Source organism: Papaver somniferum, chromosome 5 (genome assembly GCF_003573695.1).
Source record: "Papaver somniferum cultivar HN1 chromosome 5, ASM357369v1, whole genome shotgun sequence".
Taxonomy (NCBI): Eukaryota; Viridiplantae; Streptophyta; class Magnoliopsida; order Ranunculales; family Papaveraceae; genus Papaver; species Papaver somniferum.
The window spans coordinates 46,819,417-46,839,239 of NC_039362.1; the positions used below are offsets into that span (position 1 = coordinate 46,819,417).

The following is a 19,823-nucleotide window of genomic DNA, read 5'->3' on the forward strand; positions in this document are numbered from 1 at the left end:
TGATGTATTTATCTAGATTCTATGAAATTAATAAATTTATTCCTTCAAAAAAGAAAAATACTTCCAGTAAAAAATAATCATTTTAAGAGGGTGTTTAGATAACAGTAGCATAAATGCTTCTGTTTCTTCAATAACAAGAGCCAATCTCAGAACTCAGAAGTCTGAAGCAAAATCTTTTTCCTCCTAAACTGAAATTTGGTTCACAACCCAACATTTTTTTTTTAAATTCGAAAAGTAACTTCTGATTTAGCAAATACAAGCAGTAATGCAGTATAACCTAATCTCTGTTCATTAACTATAAATCACAAACATTAATCCTTCTGCCATTAACCAACTCTAAAAAGCAGAGGTAAAATTAGATGAATGTCTGTGTTTTTCAGAAAAGTAGAAATTCAGACTCCGACTTCAGAGTTCCTCTGTAACTTTTCTCGTCATTTTCAAGAATAGGGGTATTTTAGTCATTATGGTGAAAGAAGAAGTCTGGAAATTTAGACGAGGAAAGAAAGCAATGTGGGGGCAAATCCCATCTAGCAAGAGAGAGAGAAAGAAACATCAGAAAGAAAAAAGAAAAAAAATCTTGGTTGTAGGGGAGATTTAATTTATTTTGTCAAGGAGAAGGAGCTGTGGATTAAGGGCAGATTTCGAGGCTCTGGTCCCTCCTCTCTTCATTCGTCTCTCTAAAGAGAAGGGTCGTATTCCGTTGGTTTCTTGTCAAATTATGAGAGGAAGAGGATCTACAGCTGAAGTGACGATGATGGCAGGGGGAAGAAGTAATGAAAGATTAAATCATCAAGAAGAAGTGAAAGAGATGAGATACAGAGGTGTAAGAAAAAGACCATGGGGAAGATTTGCAGCAGAAATCAGAGATCCATGGAAGAAAACTAGAGTCTGGTTAGGTACTTTTGATTCAGCTGAGGATGCAGCTAAAGCTTACGATACTGCTGCTCGTAATTTAAAGGGTCCTAAAGCTAAAACTAATTTCCCATTTTCACCCATTCATCCACATCAAACAATTTTTCATCAACAGCAACAAATCACCAATTTTTACAACAATCAAGAATACCAACCGCAAAATGAAAACCAAAAAGTTAATAATATTGAGAGACCAACTAGTAGTAGTTTAAGTAGTACTGTTGAATCATTTAGTGGTCCAAGATTTTCTTCTTCAGCCTTGATTCATCATGCACCATCTCAGCAGCAGCATAAAAGACGGCGGCCTCATAGACAACCAGCAGCTGTGCTTGATCCTGATCAAGGGTGCCATAGTGATTGTGATTCTTCTTCTTCTGTGATTGATGGTGATAATCAAAATATAGCTTCTACTTCAGTATCATCTGCCTTTAGCATCAGACACGAAAGACCATTACCGTTTGATCTTAACTTTCCTCCTCCTTCTTTGGTTGGCAATATATATAACGATGATGATTTAGCTCTGTGTCTTTGATTTGATTATCTCCATGAATTGATGAGGGAGTTTTAGGAAGGAAAAAATTTATCTTCTTTTGTGGTTGTTGGTGAGGTTGTTGTTGTTAATCAGATTATAGATTATAGGTGGGGTTTAATTACAAATTAGTGTTCATTATGATGAGGTTCTTCATCCCTTTGGGATAGGGCTTGATTATGAATCTTCAACTATTTTCATTGATATCAAAAATTCTGATCTCTTTGTAATTGTTGAAGTCAGATCTGATATGATATGAGGTTCTTTTTAACTTGAACCTCATGGAATTGATCTGATCAATTGTTGTACTCTTTATTTTACCTTTTATTGTACAAAATTTTATCTAATTCAATGAAAGTATGAGGATGGGGATGATGATATATATATATATATATATATAGATAGATAGATAGATAGATAGATAGATATAGATGTTGATCTTGATTAACCTGTATGAAAAGAATTTTGTACGTTGCAGTTGCAGATGTAGTAGAAAAAGAGTTTAAAATGGTGTATCATTTGGTTGGTGTTTGGAGAAAAAGTTTAAAAATTGAAAGATACATTCTACTACTTCTTCGTTGGCAGATTCAAAATGGTGTACCATTTGATGCTATTGCCACCTTCGGAAATCCTGAATGTAATTTCAGAATATGTTCGTGCTTTTCCTGGATATCTATTTTGTTGTAATAAAAGATAGGATCTTTCATCCATTGTAATAAAAGATAGGATCTTTCATTGATATCTTTTCCTGGATATCTATTTTCCTGGATATCTATTGCTAAAATAAGCAGTTCCGTCCACCAATTATTATGAATTACTGTTACTCTGAGTTGGTTCACATTTTATTTTGGGTAATTAGAAAGATGCTCTTAGTCTGTTTTGGTGTAGTTTTTTTTTTATATATTTTCTGAATACTGATTATTTTAGCAATGCATACATATATATATTCGAATTATCTTTGAAGAATTGGTGGACGGATATGCGCATCAAATTTTTGATTGTGTAGTATTTGAAGATCTTAGGGTATGATACTGTCGATGTTCCGTCTTTGTTTTTATGTGTTGGGCAGAATCACATGTACAACCTAAGAAGTGAGGTTATAGGTATGGCTTACGTTATTATACCTGGAAAACTGCTTCATTATCCTAAACTTTCATTTGTAGAAGCCATGTGGCAACTGAAAATTCTAAACAGAATGACTTTCCATTTAGCTTCTTATAGATACTCCCAGTGAACCTAAGTGTGCCTATCTTTTTACAAGGACAAGGCTGTGTAATCATGTAAGTACTTGCCACTTTAGTCCTCTTGTTTTTTTCTGAAGAAATATATATCAATATATTTTATTGGAAAATTCCAGTTCTTTGAGTTGCTCATCTGGTTTAGATTAAATTGTAACGTTTTTGGGTTCGAATGCTCTTCATTAATGTCCGTCTATGTTACTTTGAAGTCAGGTGTTCATGTTGCTATCCAGTTATACTTCTAGCACTCCCAGAATCCCATGTGTTCCTACAGCCGTTATTTGAACTGAATTGCTTAAGATACTTGTGGTTCTCTTTTTATAGAGGCTGCCAACACATGTGCACTCCCTGAAGAGCTGGATAACGAGACTGTTAGGCGTGTTATTTTGGTAACTACGATGCTGTCAAAGTGAGATACTACGAACACACTTGTGTTTACCATTACAAGGCATTCGACTCGTTCGTTTGGTTTTAACAAGTACATCTCAATGTTTTACGAACTGCGTATTTGCAACTCTAGTGCAACTTGTAAAAATAATAACCGCGGCATAGATATGATGAAAGACTGGTTCCACTGAATATGTTGGGTCTACCCATGCATCAGTTGTCTAATTTTACCATTTGCTTATGTGTTTTCTGCTTTAAGTCTTATACTTGTATCCTATGATTCACTTCTGTTATTGGTCTAGAAGGTTGTGGTGTGATCAGTTCTAACAAGGTCATAGACTATGGTTCAAATTCACATCCTCTCTAACAGGAAAGAAAGGCCCATCCATACTACATGCAGACTGGAAATCGTTAAATTTGGAATCGCCTGCAAGTTGGAACTTCTGCAACCTGCTGCTGCCGTAGGAACTACATGTTACTGAACTACATATGGGCCTGCGGGCTCGCCAGTAATGCCTCCGTCAGGTCTTCCATATGCAGAGGTGGTCTTTACCTCGAGGACAGCCCACTTCTGGCCCTTCCAGCAAGAAGGATCTCTGGCAACAACATACATGGCCGTAGTTCTTTCGCCTTCACAAGACTTCTTACCTGTGCAGCCAGGATAGACTACTTAAAATGGTCGGTAGCAAATCTCTCAATTGCACATGGTATCAGTCAGTAGTATCAACTGGGATCTGTTTTGGGTATAGAATCTCATTCTCTTATGAAGGACTGTCCTCTTCATTAACATGCTTCAACTTAATTTCGTTTGAACACTCTGATCTTTCAGGGCTAGTTTCTTTTCCTTTGGATTTCGATTGTTTTTTCATATACGTTATTAGAGCCGGTTTAGCATTGTATTTTTGGCATCACTGTCCCCCTGGCTTAATTTTTTTTGCCATTTGAGCAATGCGAATAAAAAAACTCCTCACACAATATCTCATCTTCCTTAAGTGCAACAATACATATTTGGAAACGGTGTGTTCTATTATCTGAATTATCTGAATATCAGTGTTCCCCTTAACTTCCATACTGTGCTATTAAATCTTGCAGGTTAGTTATTCTGATTGGTAAATTAACATGTCATAAGTAAGTTGCCTAAAGACACAAATGTAATTAGCATGTCATGGTGACTTCAATTGATCCTCTTGAGAGTTTCTTTATTTAAATTTAATTAATGAGTTTCTGCTATCCATGTTAGTTTCTGCTCTCCATGCATATTTTGATTGTTCACCCCTCAATTTATTGTTTAATTTTCTGTTGTTCTTTCGTATCCTTGTTGAACCATGAATCCTTGTTCATTCTGTTTTTTCCCTAATATGAAATTTGTTAGATGGCTTACATTTGTTCTGTAGAGTTCAGGATTTTCTTGTTAGATGTGTTAAGAAAGAGATAATAAAGATGAGCTTTTCCAAGAAACCCCAACAGATGCGAACTAGAACCCAGTTCATTTTATCCCGCACCTGGCCACCCAGCAGTACTGTTCATTTCCCCTTGTGGATTATTGAATCGATTTACAGTTGCTAGATTGCTATACCTGACTTCTTAATCTCATTTAGAACCTGATTCCTGGTTTATTTTGAAAACAGTATAGTTTTTTCTTCCCCCTTATAATAAGAGCAGATGGTACAGACAAAATAAGCATGTTGGCGAGGCCCGTCACTCACAGGTGTCAGTCATTTCATTTCATGGTTTCAGTTGATGGATTTCCAGTTGCTTCAACCCTTCAAGCTGTGTTTGTGCTGTTACTATTATATAAGAATAGAAAATTAAGTTGAATGCGGTAAAAATTGTGGATATTGATTTTTGAATGAATGAGTAAAGATGAGGGGTTGATGAAGACAACTAAGCGATTGTAGAAAGGTGAATCTCAGAGAGCTCACTTAGTAAAATTATTAAAGTGATCAATATATCCTCTTTATTTATGAAACTATGTACACGGTTTGGTTTTACTTTTCAAGTTTCTTCTTCAAATTTTGGTTTCAGGAGTTGCATATAAAGTTTCCAGTGAAATCTCAATACCAGATATATGTAGGTGAGAAGGAAAATGCTGTCTCAGAAAAACTGTTCACGATGTGCTTATGGATACTATAGAAAGCGTCTTGCTGCTGCGTCATCATCATCTAATATTACTGATAAGATAGTTGGTGTTGGTAATTCTGCTTCACAGCCTCTTGCTACTTCGACTAGTCACCAAGGTCCTGTATGACGGGTTGCGTGGGCACATCCTAAATTTAGTGTCTTGTTCTTATGATGGGAATGTGATTATTTGGAGAGTGGGTAACCAGAATGAACAGATTTTTAGATATTTTCTGATGATGGGAATGTATCCTATTTTCTCATGGGTATAATTGAAAAGCAAATTAGAATATAACATATGTAAAAATCGGTGTCTTGAAATTTTACAAATTTTATCTTGTTGGAAAATTTTTTAAGAGATTTATGCAATGAGTACAAACAACAATATTTTAGGCACAATTGAAAAGTACTTATCATTTTAAGCACAATTTTTGAAAATTGATTGCATAACCATTAGGCAAACCACCTCAAAGGATGCATAACACATTATATAGTTATATTTTGGTAGTTATACATCAACTAATTTTCCGTTGCAACTAATAAAATGATGTACTCTCTATTTCAGAAAAAGTGATACTTTCACTTTAGGCACAATTTTCGAAATTGAATGCATAGCCATTATGCAAACCACCACAAAGAATGCATAACACATTATGCATTCATATTTTGGTTCGTGTATCGACTAATTTTCGGTTCAGGAAAAATGATACTTTCATTCCGTTTCAGGAAAAACAATACTTTCACTTTTTCAATTTGGCATAATTTTAGACAAAAATGAAATTGTGAAAGTATCTGAGTATATGCCTAAAAATATCATTCCAACAAAAAAAAAAGATGCATAACGAATTATGGAGCCACCCCAAAGGAGCATAACAGTTTATACAGTCATATTTTAGTTCATGCATCCACTAATTTGATTATGCACCACTAAAACGATGTTAATTCACCACTAATTTGGTTATGCATCACTAATTTAGTTATGCACCACTAAATTGCTCAAAAATAACATTCCAACAAAAAAGGATTTACGACGCATTAGCTATTAGTAGTGTTTCGTTTTTCTTCGATTGACCCTCTACTATGACAGCGGTGTTCTAGTTTATTTTTTTGTGCATACTTTTTCTTCTTGGTGTTCGGAAATTTTATTGTGAAAAATTTGTTGTTCCATTTCCAATTAATTAAAGAAAAACAAGCTTGGTGTGCAAATATTAATTCCGTACATGTGTAACACAGCTAGTATGTTCTTCTAACTACTAGCTTAGTTTTCCTTTCCTTGATTTTTCTGCCTTCTGGCGATACCCACATGAACTTCGAAGGTGGTGTTTGGTGGTCAACAAATCAAACCTCGAGACTTTAACAACATTTGGACCCACACTCCTCAACATCACACTCTTCTTTCTCTTGCAACGAACAAAGCAAGGTTCTTTTGAATTAAAATATTTGTTGTACTTAAACCACGCTTATGCTATCCCCAATCTGAGAAGTGTTATTTGAATTTTGAATCAAAGAAACAACTCCCAAAGAACTATGCATTGAAGACTATGCAGTGGACCACTATGCATCGAAGAACAAGACAACTCTCAAAGAACTCCATCCAAACAATACACTTCCAGCCTTCTAAACAAGTTCCCATCCACACCCAATTCTCCCCTATCATCCAACAAAACCATCACTTCCCCAATTAGCCCAACTAGACCACCATTATTTCATTATTACACCGATAAAACTGGAGCTGAAGAATTTGCTATCAAAATGAGGAAAGCACAACAGACTACTCTTCTCAGAAACCACTGTGAAGAACTTGATGGTCCACCACAACATTTGATTTTTCAAGCTGGGATGGATAAACCAATCACTGGAGAAATTCCAACCTCAAACCCTGATGCCTTAGCTTGTCAAAAAAGACATAAGAAACTGATGGAGGGCTACAAAAACAAAGACTCTCAGGGGAAGAAGAAATCCAATATTAAGACTGCAGCAAGAAAGAGATTTAACAATGTTGCCAATCCCACCGAGCCTAAGGAAACCCTGGATCCTACAACCATCTTCCCAACCACTGCACCTTACCAACCAATTAACAACAGTGGATCCCAAAACATCCCCACCTTAGCTGCCATCCAACAGCAGATGATGGAGGATCACTCCAGAGAAAAAAGATTACTATGGGAGAGGAGAAGAAATGAGCTAAAATTAAAAGTTGTCGATGATGATCAACACCCCCACCTTGTGGATCCTAAACGTAAACTCTATGAGCCAAAGGACCAAAGAATGCAGTGGAATGCATATTACTCAGCTAAGAGGTTTAACAGCCAGCAAACAATGGATGAGGAACCATTATCAAGCAATACTACTAGCAATCTGGAAGGAGATAATTTGCCTACAAACAACCAGGTAACTCACATCATAATCCAGTTATATAATTACACTCGCAGCATCTTAACTATAAGGATTGACCTTTGGTTAACTGTCAGTTACTTTGCTAGGATATCTTACTCATTCCTAGGTTACAAAATCATCATTTTCTCATATCCTATTATATCTTATTTTTGGCAATTTTACTCTGTCATAGCTTGGAATTGCCAAGGATTAGGACAAGCTGACACTATTAGATACCTAGACAACATGCTAAATAAACATAATCCAGAAGTTATCTTCTTATCCGAGACCAAACAACAAGCTAGAAATCTAAAAAAACTCCTAGGAAATATAGGAGTCGTTAATTTCTGGTTTGTAGAACCAAAGGGCAAAGCTAAAACAGCTGGAGGATTAGTTCTTGCTTGGAAAACCAACCTTGATGTCACCATTGAGGATTTCTCTGACCATCATATTAATGCCATCATCAAACCTTTACATGGTGAACCTTGGATTTTTACTGGTTACTATGGGAGTCCCTTTACTACTAATGATAAATTACACTCCTGGAGTATGATTGAAAAAACCTTTGCTGCTAACTCCTTACCTTGGTTGATTATGGGAGATTACAACTTTGTCCTTCATGATCATGAAAAATTTAGCCAGCATCCCATTAATCAAGCTGAAGCTGATATTTTCCTAAACAAGATAGAAGAAGCAAATCTCTCTGATCTAAGCTACACTGAATGCCCTTTCACTTGGACTAACAAGAGATCTGGTACTCAGCTCACAGAGCAAAGACTAGATAAAGGCCTAGCTAATGAAGCTTGGCTAGACAACCACCCAAATACCACCATCTCAAGCCTCACTTCCTTAGGCTCTGATCATAACCCAATCATTCTCAATACCAATCCTAGATGGAGACATGGTCAAATCCCCTTCAGATTCTTTGGTCCCTGGCTTGATCATGAAGACTGCAAAAGCATTATAGTCGACTGCTGGAAGATAACTCATAAAGGATCTTTAGCCATAAAAATAGCAAGGAAATTAAGAGACATCAAAGTCAAGTTAAAGAAGTGGAATAAGGAAATCTATGGCAACATCAAAACTAGTTTAGAAGATTGCATCAAACATCTGGATTGGATAACAAAAAATCAGTTTACATCATCTAGAGGAGCAGAGCTAAAAGAAGCAAGAATTCAGGCGGCACATTTGCAACATGTGCAAGAATCTTTCTGGAAGACCAAGAGCAGATACCTACATATCAAGCTTGGAGATAAAAATACAGGGTACTTCCACATTGCTGCTAATAAAAGATATAGGAGGAATAGGATTGATTCTATCCAACAGGAAGATGGTACTTGGATCCATGATACTGCTGAAATTACCCAAACTTTCACCAATCATTTTGCCAAGATGGCCACTGAAGAACCCATCAATATCAACCCCTTCATTATAAAGCTCATACCCACCACAATTATTACCCAAGAGAATCAGAACCTTATCAGAATACCTGAACCCACGGAAATCAAAAACATTCTCTTCAGCATGACTGGTGACAAAGCTCCAAGTCCTAATGGCTTCCCCCAAACTTTTTTCAAGCCAACTGGGACATTGTGGGAGAAGACATCATCCGCATGGTTCAAATCTTCTTCACAACTGGCATATCCTCAAAGAAATGAACTCCACCTTCATATCCCTCATTCCCAAAACTTAAAAACCTATCACACCAGTTCAATCCAGACCAATATCCCTGTGTAACATTACTTACAAAATCATCTCAAAACTCATTGCCCAAAGACTAAAACCTCTTCTACCAAAATTAATATCTCCTTTTCAATCTGCTTTCATCCATGGAAGGCAAATATCTGACAACATAGCCATAGCTCATGAAATTATCCACCACATGAATACTAGAAGAGGAAAAAAAGGAAACAATGGCACAATGGGCATTAAAATTGATATGGCAAAGGCATTTGATAGAGACAGTTGGGACTTTCTTCTTCAGGTTTTATCTCAGATGGGATTCAGCTCTCATTGGTTCAACATGATATCTCAATGCATTTCCACTACAAGTATGGCTGTGCTGGTCAATGGATCTCCAGGAAAATTCTTCAAACCCTCTAGGGGGCTAAGACAAGGGGACCCCTTATCCCCCTAACTATTCTTATTCTGTATGGAAGACCTATCCAGGTATCTAACCCATGCTGAAACTCATTAAAAAATTCATGGTATCCAGATTTGCAAGGATGCACCGGCTATCAACCACCTGCTCTTTGCTGATGACTGCATGATATTCTGCAAAGCTAATCTTCAGGAATGCAATAATCTCATTCAGATTTTTAAGGAATTTGGTAAATCCTCTGGACAGTTGATAAACTTCTCAAAATCTGGTATCTTCTTCAGCAAGAACACTGCCCCGGACATTGCTGATAACATCAGTAATACTTTGAAGGTTCAAAGGATTAATCCAACAGACAAGTATCTGGGTTCCCCTCTGTTCACCACAAAAAGCAAGATCCAAGCTTTCAAGCCTTGTGTAGACAAGATTAAATTCATATTTGCTGGATGGAAAACCACTCTCTCTACTGCTGGAAAAATGACAATGATTCAGTCTGTCACTTCCACAACTAGTATACGTCAGATGAACTACTTCAAAATTCCAAAAACTATCTGCAATGAGATCAATGTCATTCAAAGAGACTTTTTCTGGAATAAAGAACAAGACAGATCTAAAGGAGCCTATTACTTTGCTTGGGATGCAGTAAACAAACCCAAAGAATTAGGAGATCTGGGATTCAAAAACATGGAAAAATTTAACATGGCTATGCTTACTAAAATTGCTTGGAGACTTGTCTCAGAGCCAGACTCCCTATGGAGCAGTACTATGAAGGCATCCCACTATCCCAACACTGAAATCATAAGATTAGATACCAAACCAAAGGCCACAGACTCTTGGATCTGGAAAGGAATTCTGGAAGGCATAGCTCTTCTCCAACAATATTACATTTGGAAAGTGGGAAATGGAGTGAACATACATATTTGGGAAGACAGATGGGTCACAAACCTCCCAGGGAGACTTCAAAAACCAAGCCTCTGCCCAGAGAATCTCATATATGTTAATCAGCTCTTCAATACCCATGGGGATTGGGATATCAACATTATTAACCAATGGTTCTCACCTGATATTCAAAACCTGACTATTCAAACACCTCACTTCATGGATGAACATGATGAAATCAGATGGTCCCTCACCAACAACAACAAGTTTTCAGTCAAATCACTTTATGATAAACAGATCCAAGTTAAATATACCTCAGATACTCCAACTGCCCCTTGGACTCAAATCTGGGTTCCTGATACAAACCCTGCCATTCAACTCTTCATCTGGAAATGTGCCCATGGCATCCTACCAACTAATGCTAAGACAGCTAGCATTTTGAGTTACATTGATCCTTTATGCACCTATTGCAAAAATGGTGTTGAAGATATAACTCATGTTCTTCTCTCGTGCCCTGCTATTTCTGATGTTTGGAGAAAACTGTTTGGCCAAAACCATAATCTCTTCACTCAGTACAATAATCTCCATGATTGGCTAAACAACTGGTTCCAAGCTGACAACAACATGGCTAGCTGGAATGAAACATTTGCCACTACATGTTGGTTCATATGGAAAGTCAGATGCGACTGGGTTTTCAGAAAACTCACTCCAAGAGCGTGTGCTAGTGGTATGGATATTACTCAACACCTCTGTAGCCATACCAGAATCCACCATAAGCCAGGACACATCCTGAATAATCTATACTATCGGATAAACAGCTCAAATTCTCCTTCTGGAAACTACAGTCCTCACAATCACACTTCTGATAAATTTGGAATCACTATTAGCCTACACATTGATCCTGCAGATCTTTACCAAGCTACTAGTGATGCCCAATCTTATACTAACTACTCTCTTATTGCCATGTCCTTCACAGGTAAATGTGTGGGCATCAGAAACTTCAAAGACTATTCCAATGGAATCAGCAGAACCGAGCGAGCCAGCAGAGGAGCTCAACTAGCACTGACCTGGGGCAAAACCATGCAGCAAGCCAACATCAACTTTGCTGCTGAATCTGAAGTAACAATTCAAGGCATACAAGAGTATTACCAGGAGGAAGTACAACAACGTTTCACAAGAGGAAGTCCAAAACAACAAGACAGCTATCACAACAATCATCAAGTTAATTTTGTGCTTGGGAAGCTATCCAAAGTGACAGTTCAAAAGAACAGAGCAGCCACTAATCTGGACAGATTGGCCAGACAGTCCCTCCTCTTCTCTGATTCTACCTGGAGAGGAACAAATTTAATTACTATCTTGCATGCTTTACAGATTCCTACAAACTCCTATGTTTTGGATCACTGTAATAACATTAATGTCCTTTTGAGGGATGAACCTGGCGCTCGAGTCAGTACAGGCATCATCCAAAATGTAACCGTGAGTGGGAAAACTTTATAATTGGCTAGACTCTTTTTCTTATAAAAGAAAAATGAAAGAAACGGAAACTAAATTGCTGAGGCATTGGGGGAGATGATCACAACGTGAACACCCAGAAATCCAGGACAAGTGAGGCTAGCTAGAGGATACTAAATCAAAACTTGGGCGCAGACGCCAGTCAGCCCTACTGGTCACACTGATCAGGTCCTACACTTTTATTTATTTTTGCATATTATAAAATAAAAAGCGAGAGAGGCGATGGAATATTGACCAGATGATGAGAGAACGAAACATGGCAGTCCATACCTCGATCGAAGTGGAGAGAAAAGAGCCACGCCATGCCAAAAGAAATGAAACAAAACCCATTAGTTAACAAGTTACGACTTCTTGAGGAATCACGACTTTGTTATACAAGATTACAAGGTGATAATACAGATAAAGAATTGCTTCAAAAAAAAATACATCAACAACCTAAAAACTCAATACCGTCCCTCACTCCAGAATAAAAGTAGCATTAGTGAAGCTTACCCTCTCTCCTATTGGTTGGTGAGCCTAACCTCGCGCTCTCATTAGCTAATTGAGAAATCATTCGTATTCGTCGGATGAAATTTCGTTAGATATGGTACGTTAATCTGACAATGTGCGGTGTAGATTGGGTAGATTGTTGGGACACACGCGACGGACGTCCCTCATTATTTAGAAAAATTGCCTTATTGATTTCGTGTATTTATTGTGAAAATCCAGAAAATAAAGAAAACTACTACATTAATTTGGGACATTTATGATTAAAATAAAATAAAAAACTCAATTCAACATATTTATGGAATAAAATAATAAGATTTATATTTTTTTTGAATCTTTTATAGTTCCATGTATTTATTATAAAAAGTCCAGAAAATAAAAGAAAATACTATATTAATTTCAGGCATTTATGACTAAAAAAATAGATAAATCAATTCAACATATTTATGGAATACTATATTAATTTCGGACATTTATGATAAAAAATCAAAAAAATACACTCTATTACCTGATCTCCACCAAAATACTATATTAATTTCGAGTATTTATAATTAAAATCCAAAAGAACAGAATAAAAAAGTCAGATTTATATTTTTTTGGATCGTTTGTAAAGTAAAAAATCTATGAATAGTTATTAGTATCATCTTAAAAAATTTAATCCGTGAATATAAGGTAAAAAATCCAGTAAATATAAGAAAAAATTGATTTATATTTTGTGGATCATTTTTAGCATAAAAAATATATGGATAATTAATAATTTTATTTTAAGATATACAAAAACTGTTTAGGCTAGATGTTCAAATTAATTAAGGTAAAAAAAATCTTTAACATTGATAATGCGCCATAAATACTTTCCTTTGATATAAGGTAAAAAATCCAATAGATATTATTATTTTTATGATTTAGATGGAAACAGAATAATATTTTTGGATTTTTATTGGGATACATAAAAAAAGAAAATATAATTTTACAAATTATTGATATCACTTTGGATATAAGCGCACAAGCGAAGTCTCATTCATTTGTTATCGACTATGCTCCAGAAATGACTTGATTTTCTTTGTTCTTTTCTTAGGGTTAAGATTTTATGACTTTAGGATATTTCGATGTAGATGTGATCAGCGTTTGTATGTGGATTTTATTTAATTTTATTATTCTTTTCAATTTAGTTTTTTGTCTTCTGATTAGTGTTTGTTGTTTGTTCCCGTAGGTCTTAATTGGCAACGCGGATATTTTTTTCAGCAGGAGTTCTAACAGGTTGATGTCTGGAGGATATTGGTAAATCTCTGTCTCTTTCTCTATCTTGGTGTATCCATATTACAAAAAGCAATGGTTTTTTTTTTTTGCCAGTCCGACAATCCAGCTTCGAAAGTGTAAAGATATAAATAGAGGTAGTAAAGATTGATTAGGAAAATAGATGTTATATTCGTTTGATACGAAAGATTCCTACATTAACTAACAACCTAATATTGATATTACTGATTTTGTATCCGCATCAGATTCTACCAATCCGAACAAAGAAAAATATCAAATTGAATTTGCTTTGATCTCAAACTTTATTTTAAGAGCTTATTGATGTTGGTCGTATGAATAAAAATGATCATGTTTTCGCTCAAAACAAGTGTGAATTAAGTTTGATGCTTTTCTCTTTCTTAACACTTGGGTATCGCAAGTTTATTTTGTCACATTTACTGACTACTGTAGAAACATGTACACATTCAGTTGGATGCTTTTGGCTCAAAACAGGTATAAATTCAGTTTGATGCTTTTCTTTTTCTTGGCATTTGGGTATCACACGTTTACTTTGTCTTGACTGTGTGACCCATGCTTAGGTTGTGGAGCAATCAAATAAAGTTGGAGCTCAAACTGGTGATTAAGTGAGTTAGCACCCACACAAAAAATACATTGTTGTTTTGGACAGAGCTCGATATGCGAGCGGATGTAACAGCATGAGTAAGATTTTTCGTTTTTTTATTTTCTTTCCCTTGGTTTACTTTGTTCTCAAACTCTATGGACTCAACAAATGAGTAGCTATGTGAACGAGCTATAGGAAACTATTCATTTTTAGATAGAAGACAGGCGTTCATCCTGTGATGGAGAACCTTATGATATGTCGCTTGCATTTTATTTCTGTCATGCAAGAATGATTGGGAAACACTTTCAAGATCCCACACATAATTTCTTGTTTATCTCTTAAGATTAAAAATTGATTCAACTCTCTTGATTTCTAGGTACCGGGATAATGTCGTCCTCGGGTACCGGGCTAATGTCGTACTCGGATTCGATTCTTGAACCATATTTTGTGGGTTCTAGATTTAATTGTGGATTTCATTTTGATAGCTTTTGGATCTTTATGTGTGATTTTGATTTTATTTTCCTAACTGTATCAAATGCTTGGTGTTTTTTTTCGGTTACCTTATGGGTCAAGTTGCAAATAGAATTAAAGATGGAAGTTTACTCTCAATGAAATTGAGTATTCTTGGTCCATAAGCCTCCAGATACTCTGCATGGTGGTATGACATGGCAACAACATCTATGTTTTTTTTTATTATAGGAAAAAGTTTATGTATGTTATTATTTCTTTACAATGCATAATTTAGTGTTCTGGTAAGATTCGTGTTCTATAGAATGAGGCTTACATGATATGATAACATAAATTAGTTACGTCAGATGTGCAAATCATGTTAAGAAGTTTGCATCACGAGTATATTTATAAAGTATTTGTTTCCTACTCAGCTTTGTTCACTGTTTTTTTTTTGATGAAGAAGAGAATCACATAAACATGGTAACTGCGGATTCTATTAGAAAACACTTTTGATAATAGTCCATGTGAACTTTATTCATATACTAATGAATCCTTTTTTGTGTCATTCGTTGTTAGCATCGTTGGTTAGGAATACATTATATATACACATCAAGATGGCCAATATCATAGGCAAAATTTCTTAGTTCTTGTCGTAAATGTAAATGAGGAGATTTTATTCTATTAGAAAACACTTTTGATAATGGTCCATGTGAACTTTATTCATAAACTAATGAATCCTTTTTTATGTCATTCGTTGTTAGCAACGTTGGTTAGGCATACATTATATATACAGATCAAGATGGCCAATATCATAGGCAAATTTTCTTAGTTCCTGTCGTAAATGTAAAAGAGGAGATTTTATTTTCTCATTCTTTTGAAAAATCAATGTAAGAATTTACCACATCGAATATGCCTAATTAATACTCAAGGAATGATTGTGTTCGGTGGAGAAAGATCCTGGTAATTTTAAATATATGAATTCTGAAAATCAGTATATGTTTTCAACCTCATGGAGAAAGATCCTGCTAATTTCATAGAGAAAGATCCTGCTAATTTCAACCTCATTTGAACGTATTATGACTTTTTTTTTGTATTGTATAGTGTCTATTAGAATGTAACCTTTAAGGGTACTATATAGTGTCAATGTAACCTTTAAGGGTGCTGCTATACAATGTCTGTTAGCAATGTAACTTTCAAGTTTTTTTCCTACCTATAGATAAATGAACATGAGAATTTTTCTGGAGGTCAATGACAGAGAATCAAAGATAGATTGCAAAACGCGGGGAATAATGGGCGAAGGAGAAGAAGAAACACTACATCCAAGAGTTGGGTTGTTTTACTTTTTTTATACTCCCTCCGTCCCCAATATATAGGCGGAGTTGTAAAAATTTATAGTCCCATTAGATAGGCGGACTTTCAATTCCAAGATAGGTGTTTCCATATATTACCCTTATTTATTATAGATAGCTATCACCATAATTAATTTAATGTTTCTAATGTTGAAAATTGTACAAAGGGTAAAACAGGAAAGAGGATGGAAATGTAAGAAACAAAAAAAATTCTTATTCTAAGAGAAACTCACTTCTCCGCCTATATATTGGAGACGGAGGGAGTATAATTTTTACACCAACTTAATCTTTCTTTGTTGGTTTGATCAATTGAAGCTTTGATATCTATGAAACTTCTTTTAATTGTTTTAGCTCGGATTGTATACTTATTGCGAGTGTGTCAGCTTCTTGCATTAATGTTATTTGTAATAAGTACAAGTTTGGGGAAAATGAATTATTATGCCTGCTGACCAAGCTTGGTGTCTGTGGCATCGCTGCTTTTTCTACTTTATGTGTTGTCACATTTTCTTTTCCAACAAAAGCACGGTTTATTATCATTAGTCGGAAATCGGAATCAGCAAAGTGTAGTTTTTCATCCTGTCACTTTACTTATGCATCACGCTTGGATGATTATCATTTTAGTTTACTTTTTGTTATTTCTTGAGAAATTACAATTTAGATTGAATTTGATAATTTCTATCACAATCTGGTTAGTCCAGCTAGATGAATTTAATAATTTTTGTGAGTAGCTAAATGTGAAAACGGCATCACCTAGAGAGAAAAATGGAGATGGGTTTGCAGTGGTAGGTAATTATATATATATATATATAGTTGTTAAATCTCCTTTGTAATATTTGTATAGCGTCGCGTGTAGATGTGGTATTTATTTTGGCATTTAGTTGAATCTTTCCTAATGAAAATTAGCAGATACATGAAAATGCAGTCATAGATACCTGACAAAATAAGATTTGGACGAAATATTCACCTGCTTAAGAAAATTTATTGCATTTTCTCCTCATTTGTGAATCATTTTTGTATATTAAATTAAGACTTAGTAAAACTAGGAGAAAATCGATTGATTGATTTTGTTAGACTATATGACCAAGAAGGCATCATGTGTATTTAAGCCTAGAATATGACCATTAATAGTAGAAGTAGAATCTAAGATTTGTGACATTTATGAAAGTAATAGAATACAAAATCGACCCAAACAATCCATTGAAATGATTTTGCAGAGTTCAGCTGTTGCCCTTGATATTTTTGAGTAATATACAGTCATGATATTTTTGAGTAATATAAAGTCATATTATATTTTTACATTCTTGCTCTTTTGTTCTTTAACTTTAGGTGAAGTCATTTTTTTGGGTTTCTTTACTCTTTCTAATTCCCGTATCTTTTTTATTTATAGTTTCCTAATTCACGTATCCACTTAAGAATATAGCCTCTGAAATGAATGAGGTCAGTGATTTTGTGTTACATAGTCTTTTACTTTAGGGGAAGGCATATTCTTCCGCTAAATTGACTCTCTGATATGGTATAATATAGTGCATACACTTTAACTTATTGTTTTCTTGATGTTAATTTAACAAATGATTTGACGTGATCTATTATAAATCAGAGTAGTATCTGCATGGTAATTGGAGATCGATGATGTTCATATGCCGGTAATTTTAGGTAGTTTTGGTGATCCACGATTTCTTTTCCACTTATGTTTTTCGTTTTTATTGATGCTTGTTCTCTACCTTTCTGTGTATAAGTATTTATGTTGTTTCAGGCTTTTAGTTATCCATGCTCAAGTAACACCATCAGTTTGTTTTTGGGATGTATTTCTTGATTTTTCCTACCGTTGTTAAAGGGTAGTGGATCACTTTAACAAATTAAAAGTTATGCATCATGATGTAATTATTTTGCATTGGTAAAGTTTTTAAATGTTAAGATAAAAACTTCTTATGTTTTTATGGAATAGTAATATTATTGATACGTTATGTTTCTTAACGAAGCGTTTTCTAATATATTGTATTTCAAGGGAGAGTGCTTAAAGATCGTCATCTTTGTCTTTGAGATGGACTTGGATCTGGCATGTTCCGCACTTATAGTTGAAGCAACGGTAACCCCAGTCCTACTAAATCTATTTTTTTTCCAGATCTATTAATTAGTTTTTCCAAGTGATGAGTTATTTATGTACATTTCCTTGATCAAATCTTCTATGATGGGAAGCATTTCATATGTTATGCACTATTTAGAGCAAGCAATCTATTTTATATATGTATTGTGTTTTTTCTAGTGTCTTTAATATCAGATATTGATGCAACTATATACTGAGTGTGATTTTTCATTTAAGTACAGGGAGTTGGAGCCTAGAAGAGCAATTGAGTTGCACGATTGATTCTTAATGAAAGTGTATGATTTCTGAAGAAAGTTATATCAGTACATCATCTTTGAGGGGAAGCAATTTGTTCATATTCCTACTATTTAGAGTTGTCAATCTACTTTGTATTAATATCATTTTATTTATTTTTAGTTTCTCTAATATTTAGCGAGGTACAAACAAGATTTGACTGAATTGGAACCCATTACTAGGGTTTTGAAATATTATTATGACTTTGTTTTTTTACTTTTAAGTTGCAGAAAATGATTAGCCATGAAATGTTGAATGTATAGGTATTTTAGAATCTAGCAAGACTAAGGGTAGTTGTGACGCTACTTTGAGTAGAAGACATCAAATCTCGCATTATCAATTATCTTTAGAGTACTGAAATTGACAGTGTTATGAACTACTTACTAATTTTAAAGATTGGTATAATTTTTCAAAAGTACTTTCATAAGAGGATATCTAATTTATCTCAAACACATTAACCAAATGCGATTGGTGAATTTGGTTCCAATTGTTAACCTACTAAATAATAATTGTTGTTTCCATTATACATTGCAGTCGTTAATAGTGACCCTTTCTGGGACTGGTGCGGGGCGAAGCCCCGCCTCTCCAAATGGGGGTTGAATTCTCATCATACCCGGTGCGTAGCACGGGTTCCATGCTAGTATAGAGAAAGGGAGAAAATAAAATTTTCGATGTCCGTTTTTTTTTTTGTTCTTTTTTCCTATGGTTTGAAACAGTGGTCTAGGGCTACACATCCTTATAACTCTTATAAGGAGTTATTTCTGACAACTACGGGGTTCGAACCTCTACCTATGCAGTGAGAGGGAGCATACCAACCATCAAGTGTTTGGAAATAGAATTTGAAATTTTACCCTTGGAAAACTCAATTAAATATTTTATTCGTCATATTACTAACAGCAGTTCCGAAGAATCCACTTTAGTTTGGCCTTTATCTATTCAGAATTATTAAAGTATCTAAACAAAGGTTGACGACGGTCCAATACTTCAAATCAATAAGTAGCGTCCCATGCAAAATCGACGTTAGAAATCTTGGGTAGAGCCCATACATCCAGGAACAAAATAATCATCCATCAATTTTACGTGGTGTCCGCGTCGTAATAGATTCATATATCGTCTTCTGAATACTTGTCTTAGCTCAAAATCTCTAGGTATTTGCCCCCAGAGTATCTGCAAATTACTTTCTACTTCTGATTCTTCATCTAACAGTATATGAGTTGATGTTTCTTTCTCTTGGTTCAACACAGCGGAAGCAATATT

The 19,823-nt window shown here is 35.1% G+C and overlaps 2 protein-coding genes across 2 annotated transcripts; both read left to right on the top strand.

The window, feature by feature from the left end:
- The first annotated feature begins 518 nt into the window (after positions 1-518).
- Positions 519-2,277, top strand: LOC113281524 (ethylene-responsive transcription factor 3-like). The gene has a single exon (XM_026530299.1). It carries the CDS (start codon positions 719-721, stop codon positions 1,442-1,444), a length of 726 nt encoding a protein of 241 aa, XP_026386084.1. The 5' UTR covers positions 519-718; the 3' UTR covers positions 1,445-2,277.
- A 4,659-nt stretch (positions 2,278-6,936) lies between these two features.
- On the top strand, positions 6,937-11,330 carry LOC113279007. The gene is made up of 4 exons (XM_026527720.1): positions 6,937-9,176; positions 9,397-9,544; positions 9,776-11,195; positions 11,293-11,330. The coding sequence occupies exons 1-4, from the start codon at positions 6,937-6,939 to the stop codon at positions 11,328-11,330; spliced, it is 3,846 nt and encodes a 1,281-aa protein (XP_026383505.1).
- Positions 11,331-19,823: the final 8,493 nt, after the last annotated feature.

Bases quoted from the DNA above. Each gene is read 5' to 3' on its own strand.
- LOC113281524 (XM_026530299.1), top strand. From the start codon at position 719: ATGAGAGGAAGAGGATCTACAGCTGAAGTGACGATGATGGCAGGGGGA.
- LOC113279007 (XM_026527720.1), top strand. From the start codon at position 6,937: ATGAGGAAAGCACAACAGACTACTCTTCTCAGAAACCACTGTGAAGAA. The intron at 9,177-9,396 runs GTTCAAATCTTC...CATCCATGGAAG, and splicing joins GAGAAGACATCATCCGCATG to GCAAATATCTGACAACATAG. The intron at 9,545-9,775 runs GTTTTATCTCAG...CATGGTATCCAG, and splicing joins GTTGGGACTTTCTTCTTCAG to ATTTGCAAGGATGCACCGGC.